Consider the following 11,462-nt stretch of genomic DNA (forward strand, 5'->3'; position numbering starts at 1 on the left):
GTTTTCATATTTCCATAGAGGTTAACATCATTTTTTTGCTAATACATAACTAATGTAGTAGTTCCTTACACTTTTGCAGACCTAATTCAGTTTAAGAGGCCCTCAAATCCAAATTTATAATTAATTAATAATTTTGTTTTGAAAATGAGAAGTGGGACCCAGCTAGCTTCATCTTGCTGACTTATGAAGTTAATAAGTTAAATAAACAAAATCACAAAAAAAAGAGCGGACCTGCAAGTCTTGAGTTGGAGTTGGTTAAGATTTTGGAGTCCTTTGATGAAGGTGGAAAAGGAATAATAATAATCGCCTACGCCTTCACAGTTTTGGAAACCGAGGTGTGACAAGGCCTTGTGATTGCAAGTGCTCCAGAGGAAGTTTACGGCGTAATCTCCCGGGCGAATTCCGGATAAGTAGATCGACTGAAGGTTCAATAATTCTTCTTCGGTCGAGGAAGAAATGAAGTGATCGGAAACTGAGGTGTTTCCGACTAGAGTTAGGTTTATTGCTTTGAGATTGGGAAAGGATGATAAGAAGCGAAGGGAAGTTACGGGTCTAGAGAGGACAAGTGATAAAGAATTGAGAAGAGGACATGAGGTGGAGAGTGAGAGTAACGCGTGTAAGGAGACTGAACCGCCGGAGAGGTTGAGGTGGGTGAGGTTAGGGCAGTTGCCGGAGATGGAAAGAAGGAGGTGGTCGGAGATGATGGTGGTGATGGTGAGGGAGTTGAGGTGGGTGTGGTCGGAGAGGAAGGAAGGAAAGGAAGGGTAAGGGTGGTGGTGGGAGAGGCGGAGGGTGAGGGAGGAGGTGGAGGAGCGGAGGAGGCGGCGCCACCGTTTGGAGACTAGGGAGACGGCTGAGGATGGTGGAGGAGGGAGGCGGTGGAAGATTTCTTGGAGGAGTTCATCGCAGAGGATTATGTCCATTATTAATTATTATTACAAGTAAGGAAATTATGAAGGAGATTATTGGGAGTTGAATAAGCTTTTTTTATACTAATATATTGCTGCTGCTATTTCATTTGCATTTTTCGACACGCGCTGTTATATTTGGTATTACTCTACGACTACGACATCACCAACTAAATGAATGCTTTAACTTTAAAATTACCGCCAAACTAGACTTGGAGGGTCGTTAATAAATAAGGTTGTGCAAAGGTTTAAACCGTGAGAACTGAATCGGAAACGAAAGTGACTGAAAAATAAAACTGGAATTAGAACCTATTATAGTAAACCAGTAAAGTTGGTCTTACTAATCGGTTTTGTGCTATTCAGTTATTTGTTTTATCAAATGAATTATGCAAACTTTACAATTTTCAAAACAAGTATATATATTCTTTCATGATAAAATTAATTTAGACGGCAACATGAACCTCCACTATAATTATTATTAAAAATTAACTATCGAAATTAAATAAATCATTAATGGAGATAGATTAAACGAGTATCACATTATTTTATATTATATTACCTTAAAAGCCCAAATTAAAAATGATGTTAGCTACTGAATGCAAAGAAAGAAGATTTGATTAAAAAATGATTAAATAAATAACGGCTAATAAGTTACCTCTAAGTAATAAGGACCGGGAAATTTATTTAAAAAGTTTTAATATTCCGGTTCTTCAGTTCCATGTTTGGAGTCGCAGTTTTAGCCAGAACAGTTTATGCAAATACTGAGAACCAAGAACTATAAGGTAATAAACGTTAACGGTTCTGAAGCGCCGATTCGGTTCCGATTTCTCAGTTCTGGTGGTTCCGAACCGTTTATTGCTCACCCTATTAATCAATACCAACGATAAGTGTGTTTTATTCGGACACTTGTGTTGTGTCATACGACATGTATAACTATACAAGTCACAGATAAAAGGATAAGTCATCAAACATGTATGATTTTTTTGATTGATAAAGAAATGACTGATGTGACAACTAATAAAACTTATATTTGGTCGTACAACCTTTATCACCATATTATACGGCTAATGTGACATCATCAACCCGTGTGATAGAATTAAAAAGGTTATGCGACTCCTTTGTTGTGAGAAGCAAGTTGATGCCATCTCTACTTTGGTGGGATGGTAAAGGCTTAGGCCTTTGGGTGAGAGGTCCAGGGTTCGATCCCTGGCAATGGCGGTTTATTGTAAATAGTAGGAGGCAAGCTTAAACATTCAAAAAAAAAAAAAAAAGTTGATGCTTACTTTTATGCATTATGCGATATTTAAAAAATCAGTATTTTACCTGTACTGGATTGGACTAAAAATGGTACAACCGGTTGAACCGGGTTATACCAGGAGGTTCAACCGGTTGAATAGTTACCTTATACTTTCCTATAAATGTAACTTAAATCCAAAAATAAGCCAAAACTAAATGATTTCATAACAAAAAAATAATCCAAAAATTAATTCATTGTAAAAAAATAATGCAAAACCACTCAATTTAAAAAAAATAGTCATGAAGCTTACACGTTTGAATGTTAATTGTTGGGTTAAAAGTAATTTTGAAAAAATATGGGCCGCAAAAATAAAAATTTCTCAGAATTAAAACCGGTTTGCCAGTAAAAACCGATATTTTACACAAAAACCGATGATACGATGTTCTATCAAACCGGTGAAAAATACCGGACTCAAAATACCGGCCTGCTGTGTGAAATCCGGTTTACCGGTTCAACCGGCCGGTTTGAACCGGTTTTTAAAACACTTCTTTTATGCATTGGCGAGCCCACACTTTGAGTGCAGGGTCGGCCAACCCCTATGAAAAAAAATTAAAAGGGATATATATATATATATATATATATATATATATATATATATATATGTTAAAATCAGTACTGACCCTATAAAATTATAACAATAACCCATTTCTAATCACTGTGAATTTTTTTTTGAATCCGTCTCTGCTTTTAAGTGTAGTAAAGGGATGGCAGGACCTGACTTGAAAACCGAATTGCCAGTGTCTCCATGAGTTTGGAATAAGATGGTTTCAAACAATTATAGGTTATATAATGAGTTTGGAGTTTTTTAGTTTCGTCTTTGTTATATTTTATTGTTTTTTATGCTTTGTTTATTTCTTCTCACACTCAAACGTTAGAAATAAACAAAAAAATATTAGAAAAGAAGGTGATCTTCTCGATTATTTGATGGTGTCAGAGGTAAGATATTAACGAAGGATATGTGAGTAGATACAAGTTGATGTAAAGTATGCAATAATAGTATTTAGACAACTTTAAAGACAGATTATAAAACTTACGGAAACAAAAGTCTAGGAAAATAAGGTAATATTCTTAAAGTAGGTTAAAGGAGGAGAGAGATTCAGGTTAAAATTTTTTAAAATTCCCATAATAATCCATTGCTCCTATGAGATTTCAAGTCAAATTTATCTCCGTCGTGACATTTGGGTTCGTACCAAATCTTTGAGATTTTAACCTAAATCCGTCTGACCCGTGAGATTTTCAAGCCAAATATAACCCGTAAAATTTAAAGCAAAATCCATCTAACCCGTGAATTTTGAAATATTTACCACCACTACCATCTCCTTTGAAATATTTACACCATCTCCGGCTGTCGCATTCACCATCTCCGGCCACCGTCGTATCACCATCCAACATCACCATATCCGGCCACCGTCGCCTTCATCATCCAACATCAACATATCCGGCCACCATTGTCTTCGTGCTAGCCTCTATTTCGTGGTGAATCAACTTCGTCGTCTTCCAACAAGTGGCGGTGGTGGTGAATCAATGGGTTTGTCGTCTTCTCCGTTTTCCGGCAAGTAGTGGTGGTGGTGAATCAATGGTGGAGTGAGGTGGATTTAATTTTTTTCAAAAACTCACGGAGGAGACTTTTTTGGTTTGAAATCTCACGGGTCAGACGGATTTCCTTTGAAATCTCATGGATCAGACGGATTTCCTTTGAAATCTCACGGGTGGAGGTCATCATCTTTACACGTGTCACTATCCCATTAAGGGGCGAAAATCATCGACGGAAACCAAATGTCACGGCGGAGATGAATTTCGATGACCTATTTTGAGAAGTTTTAAAACTTTTGGCCTATTTTAAGACTCCCTCTCCTCAAATGGCCTTTTTTTTTAGAATTCTCCCAAATACCCGCTACCCCTCAACTTTTCCGGGCGTTGTAGAATTTCTATTTTTCTTTTTACGTTTTTTGTATTACGTTACCTTTGAGATAAAATTATGTTTCCCCTGAATTTAGCGAAGAAGATGGAGCGGCGAATATAACTCATAAAGTATTTGGAGAATAGAGACCAGTGAAGAAGATGGGGGCAGACGAGCAGCATGTCTCACATGGTGTTTTAAGGATTTAATTTCCATTGTTTCATTTAGGCCCTTCATATTTTACTTCATAATTTATTTGGTACCAATGCATATAAAAGAAATTTATATAATATCCCCTTCTAGTTTCTTGTATGCTTATTACACCAAAGGTTAACTTTATAATTTATTTGCATGCTCATTGCTCATTTACTTTATAATCATTTATTTGCATGCTCATTGCTCCAAAGATATTAGTATCGTATGTAAATAAATTTAGAAACTTTTCATCATCTTTAACGTGTCTTAGCGTTACATGGAAATTAGGTTAATGCGAACTTTAGGCTCCATGACTTATGTTTCATAAAAAAATGATGTTTACTTTAATAACTTAAACTTTTAACATTTGGTTTTCTAATACAAAAATTTATTTTGAACTACAATATGCTATTATTTTAAATTAAAAATCTTATAAAAACATTTTCTTTAATCTGATTTATAGTTATTACCGTCATTTTGTTATATCACATCAAGTCATAAACAAAATAACATTATTCTAAATTTATTAATATTCGTCATCTTCATGGTTTTAAGTATATATATAATTATAAGCAATTAAATATCTTTAGCTTAATTTTGTGTATACCATATGTAAATTTAGGAATCGACTAGCCTCCATATATAAATTGCAATATCTTCTTCCCTAAGAATCAAAGTCCGACATGCTCGTTATTCTACTTCTCCTTCGATTAACCATTGTTTGAAAATCGTGTTGGCCACCCGTGTTTGAAAACGAAAAGCATCGACTGTCGGATTATATAAAACTTGCGCGGCAACCGCTTTTAAAAACACGTCGCAGTAAAAAAGAACCTGCTACCCTTGAAATTATTTTTTAGATCCGTCACTGAACAAGATCATATCAAATAGAAAAAGGAGAATGCACGTGTTTATGGTGAAAAAAAAAGGAAAATAGAAGTTATGTTTATGTTTCACCATGAAAAGAAAGACATCATACTTGTAATTGTTTAGTCTTAATGATTAAGGAGACAATTATTTACGATAGAACAAGAACAATGGTGAAGGTTTGAAAATGATATATGAATCATTCTTATAATTCACAAATTAGGTGGATGTGGCCACAAACTATAGAAAATGACAAAAGGATGTATCATTTGTGGTGGAAGTGAAAATAGCTACATCCATTTAGATTGCATTCACAATCACTACGACTATGAAAATTACTTGGCATATAAAAAACCTCGGTTTATCTTTTCAAAATATATTTTGTTTTAGCATAGTTATTATTATATATTTATAATTTTATATGCAAGGATGAAAGCAATATATTTCTTACCTTCATAAGTTCATCATATTTTAGTGACAAAAAACAAGATATGTTATAATGTATTGAGCTCAACAACCTTGAAATTTTATTTAATTGTTACAAATACTATTCCGTATGTAAAATGAATGTTGTGATTTTAAGAAAAAAAACTCATTAAACTTGCCTAATACTAACTTACATCTTTCCGTTTGTAAAGTGTAAGTTATGCCATTATCGATTTAAATATTTTATAGCTTGAAAGTTTCATCATGTGTACTACTAGTTTACATTTATGTACTCTAAAGCTTTCTATATTTATCATACGTTTAATAACAATCCTAAATAAGGCAAACAAGTAAGAAAATAGTAAATCATATATCTTCGTACACCATTTTCAACATATATATTTCAATATTTTCAACTATTAGGAAAATGTAAAGCTTAAGTTGATGTTTCAATATTTCAAGACCTTTGATCATGGATATTTCATTACAACTTTACTTGATATGTTTTTAACTTATTATAGATTTATATCATATTATATATATATATATATATATATATATATATATATATATATATATATATAAGCTAACAACAAGCTCACAACTCACATGTTAAGGTGCATTGTATTTGATTCACCCTTATCATTCTTGTTGATCATTGCCATCAACTCACTAAATTGTAAGTTAAAACGTTCCTAAATCCCTTGAAAGTTGCGTGAGATGGATGCTTAGGTTCTTGATCCAAACTGGGGGTTTGATATATTTAACTTAAATCCATGAGATTGAGACAGGAGACTTGAAAGTGGTACATCAATTCCAAGAGCAACATTTAGTGACATATTTGATTCATGGTTTTCATTAGTAGAACATGAAATTTTAAGATTTTTTTATGAAAAAATGAAATGTCTTACATGCAAATTATGGGTGTCTCCATACGAAATTGTTTAATGTTATGGAAAGAGTCATGGGGATATACAATTTTGTTTAAATCAAGTTTTATAATACGACGGTCAATAATAAAATGGTCCAAAATCGACTATGGACCAATAAGGTGGAAACGTAACTCTAACATAGTGTTTGATACATAAGAATAGAAGGCGGAATGAAATAAATCACTACAAAGAAATGAATAAAAAAAGTGTTTGATAGGCTAAAGTAATAGAATCTCATATGATATCAGTACCCTAAATTCGTTATCTTTAAAATACCTCAAATTCATTTCATCAAACTTTTTTTTCATGCATCCCATCTTTCACCCTACATTAGGGATAAGCTCGGGATGGTACCGGTACCAATCCCAAAATTTGAAAATATCTAGTACCTTTAACGAAATGTTCGGTTTGCTACCGGTACAGGTATTTCATGGAAATTCGGAAAATACCGGTACCGCACCAGTACCAAAAACTCAAAACTTGGTATCGATAAGTACTGATTCAGTACCAACGGTACTAAGTTTGGTACCGATATCGAATTTGCTCATCCCCTACCCTATATCCCCTCCACCACATCTCCCACCACTACCACCACCTCCACTCATCACCACCGTCGCCACCATCGTCGCCACCCACTTACCACCACCACTGTACACCCGCCACTACCACAACCCCCGCTCTTCATCACCGCCAACCACTGCCACCCCTCCCCACCTCCACCACCGTCATCAATCGCCTCCAACCACCGCCACCCACCAACGACAAGCACCATCACCTCCTGCCACTACCACTCCTACCAACCACCATCACGATCGCAACCACCGACCACCACTACCGCCACCAGCACCCACCATTACCGCCCACCCACCACCACTATCACCGCTCACTACCAAATTATTTTATTCCTTCGTCTTTTCTACCTACATAACAACATAAATTAATAACATATTTCATTCATAGTTGCTATGTAGTAACTAAACAACACAATGTAATAGTAATGATGTATTCCATTCCATTCCATTCCATTCCATTCAACCGTCTATTCCATTCCTTTGTCCATTTCATTCACCCGTCTATTCCATTCTCTCGCTTATTTCATTACCCACATACCAAACAGACCATAAGATTTATTTTTGATTGGTTTTGTTTCAGTTGCCTCCATCTCATCCTGGTACTACTTCCAAATTAGCACGTTTAGTTGTAGAGTTCCCCTTTAATTCACAATCGTTACCGCCCACACATGTTGGCGATATTTGAGAGAGATCATTCCTTTAAACCCGACATCTCATGTTCACAACCGATATAAAATTTACCTAAAGTGTTCAGATATAGCTACCTCAACTGAACATTTGTACTAGGCATCTTTATCTAAACTCTTTCTTAATTTTCAATAAATAAAGTTTTATTGATAACGATGGTAAGAACTTGGGAGGTTGATGAGTATGATCTTACTAAAATTGTGATAACATTATATTGGTGGCATGAGCTTCCTTTATCTGTAAGATATTTTATATGTAATTTTGATGGTGTAATTATGTCACGCTCCCATCTAAAGCCTAGGAGTGTGAACCATAATTGGTACCATATTTGTAAATAAATTAGAGTTGCGAGTTAATGCGGAAGACTTTATAAAAACATAAGGATCATATTTATAAATATTTACAATACAAAAGACGAGACGAAAGTCTCGATTAGTTTTATTTGTTTATAAGTTTACAAAACCACCATATTTTAATATTTACACAAAATTATCCAAGCCATCAGATTCTTGAGCTTCTTCGTCTTTCAAGCTCTATTCCTGATTACCTGCAAAATGTTATAAAAATACGTCAGCAACAAATGCTGGTGAATATGCTGACGCTAAAATATTTTCTTTACTTAATTACCCCTCGAGACCACGTAAGTCTCGGCCCATCTTGGCTTAGGAATAATCAAGTTAAACAATCATCATAAACTCGAGTCTCTACACTAGATCACCTCAGCAAAACACCGCAGCGTTTCGACGCACTTAGGTACCATAAATATACACAAGGTCATTCTCACTCGGACATACTTTGGTCCGTCCCATCGTGGCTGGAGGTCGTGACCAGGCGTGGTGCGATGTGCCCACCGCATACCACATATGTAAGGATCCAGACAAACGTATACCACAGCCTGAGGGCTAGGTTTATACTCTTATTTACAATGTTTTTAGAGACACGAAGCCTCATGTAAAGTTTTACACATAACACGTTTGTTTGTTTGAAAACAAGTTTATTAAAGTGGGGCGTATTCACATTTTCAATGGGATCGGCTTCCAACACCGTCCGTTTGTCTTTCCTTCGCTATCTCGCACCTATAGTACGAGTATAACATTCATTAGTCGGATACACGATCCGGCTTTAAGACCTTTAGTCTTATTTATCTCGATGAACCTTTAGTTCATAATCTATTTTTACTTTAAAACCTTTAGTTGAAAAGTAATATTAATAAACCTTTAGTTTATTTATAAAACCTGGCGTTTCTTCTTCATTAAGAAACGTATTTCTTTCTTCATTATTTAAGTATACTCATTATACTTAAATAATATATATTTCATAAAAAAGAATAATTTTATATATATATATATATATATATATATATACTTTATCTTTCTTTTCTTTACTTTCTTTGTTATATCTTTCTTTGTTTATCGAGAATAACTTCGACTTGGGTATTAAGCCGTTGTAATATTTTATTATTATTTTTGTCTGGCATTATGCCTACCTTGCTTGGCTTAGAAATACCCTTCACACTCGGGCAGCACTTCGACTCTATCCTTCTTATCATCACACGCTTGATCAACCCTTGACACGCTTATCGAGACACCAACACCTTGTAGCACGTACTTCAAGGCAGTCGTCGGGACGTCAGGGCAGCACCTCCTCCTTACTTGTTGTCGAAAAGTGGCACGTTTATCGAGGTGTAGGGTATGGAAAACGAGGTAACGGGGTACGGTTTTCGAGGTGGATTAATGGCACGTTTTACGAGGTAGTGAGAGAAGTTAGAGAGAGAGTAAAGTGTGGGATTTTGAGGTGTGAGAGGATCAATGCCGTGACCCCCTTATTTATAGCCAAAATTTGATCACGTCGCCGTACGCGACGGGACTTTGGCTTTGACTAGGCTTGGACAGTCACCACTAGACCTGCCACGTGTCGACGCGTGGAAGGCGCCGTTCCACGTGGCAGCAGGCGTTACCACCGTGTGCCACGTGGCACACGTGTCAATACCTGTCAGACAACCCATCGCGGTACGCGATGGGTGTCTTTCTTGACCCGTCACGTAGCGCGATGGATCCAGAAATCAGATTTTTCATTTTGGCCCCTGAAGTTTAGAAATTGGCAGAATTGGTCCCTTGACTTTAAAAATTGACATTTTTAGCCCGATATTTACGTGATGTTACATCCTCCCCACCTTGAAATAAATCTCGTTCTCGAGATTGCTTATGAGAACAAGTGGGGGTATTTCTTCCTCATCTCGGACTCGAGTTCCCATGTATACTCGGGTCCTCTTCGTGAGTCCCATCTTACTTTCACAATTTTCAAGTTCGTCTTTTAAGTTTCTTAGTTTTGGAATCTTCAATTTGAATTGGTCTTTAAATGAATTTTAAGTTTTCGTTAATTTCTACATCTTTTAGTGGCATCGAAAGAGACTCATCGGCTAGACACTTACGTAGATTCGATACATGGAATACGTCGTGTATCCCTTGCATTTCCTCGGGTAGTCGCAAACGGTATGCGACGGTACCAATTCGTTCGAGTACCTCGAAGGGTCCAACGAATCGAGGACTTAGCTTGCCTTTCTTGCCGAAACAGACTACGCCCTTCCATGGCGAGACTTTTAAAAGAACCTTGTCACCGACATTAAACTCTAATGGCTTACGACGGACATCAGCGTAACTCTTTTGGCGATCACGTGCCGTCTTAAGTCGTTCGCGGATTTGAAGAACTTTGTCGGTGGTTTCTTGGACTATATCGGGTCCAGACAATTGATTGTCTCCGGTTTCTGACCAGCACACGGGCGTTCTACATTTTCGACCATATAACGCCTCGAATGGTGCGGCTTGAATACTCGTGTGGTAACTATTGTTATATGAAAATTCTATTAGGGGTAAGTGGTCATCTCAACTTCCACCTAAGTCTATCACACAAGCGCGGAGCATATCTTCCAACGTTTGAATTGTCCTTTCGCTTTTCCCATCGGTTTATGGATGATAGGCAGTGCTAAGGTTTAATTTTGTACCAAGAGCTTGTTGGAATCTTTTCCAAAAGTGAGATGTAAAACGGCTGTCTCGATCAGAGATTATAGACAACGGTACTCCATGCAAAGCAACAATGTTGTTTACATAAATACGCGCTAGTTTATCCATTGAGTACGACTCGTTGATAGTAATGAAGTGTGCGGATTTTGTTAGACGATCCACAATCACCCATATAGCATTATGTTGTCGAGTCCTTCGGGAGTTTAGTAATGAAATCCATAGTGATTAACTCCCACTTCCATACGGGAAGTTCGAGTTGCTGAAGCAATCCCGAAGGCTTTTGGTGTTCAGCCTTGACTTTCAAGCATGTTAGACATTTCGCAACGTGCGAAGCGATGTCCTTTTTCATTCCATTCCACCAGTAGTTCGACTTGAGGTTTTGATACATTTTGTCACTACCGGGATGCATCATGTACTTTGTTTTGTGAGTTCATTCATGATTTTCTCACGCAAGTTTCCAACGATCGGTACCCAAATTCGGTTCCCATTCTAAGGATACAATTGTCACCTTTGACTAACGAGTCAATGGTGCCGTTACGCTTTTCATCGGATATCTTGTTTTCGTGAATAACTTGAGCTTGAGCAGATTTAATTTGGTCGATAAGATCAATTTGAAGTTCTAGCCTTAACACTCGGACTCTTTTTGGCTTTTCGTGCTCTT

General features: G+C 36.6%; 1 protein-coding gene across 1 annotated transcript; it reads right to left on the minus strand.

The window, feature by feature from the left end:
- Positions 1–197: 197 nt before the first annotated feature.
- LOC143608109 (uncharacterized) lies at positions 198–923 on the minus strand. The gene has a single exon (XM_077083295.1). The coding sequence runs from the start codon at positions 921–923 to the stop codon at positions 198–200; it is 726 nt and encodes a 241-aa protein (XP_076939410.1).
- Positions 924–11,462: the final 10,539 nt, after the last annotated feature.

This window comes from Bidens hawaiensis, unplaced genomic scaffold (genome assembly GCF_021521415.1).
Source record: "Bidens hawaiensis isolate Kalapana, Puna unplaced genomic scaffold, B.hawaiensis_p1.1 tig00098574_1, whole genome shotgun sequence".
In the NCBI taxonomy this organism is placed as follows: Eukaryota; Viridiplantae; Streptophyta; class Magnoliopsida; order Asterales; family Asteraceae; genus Bidens; species Bidens hawaiensis.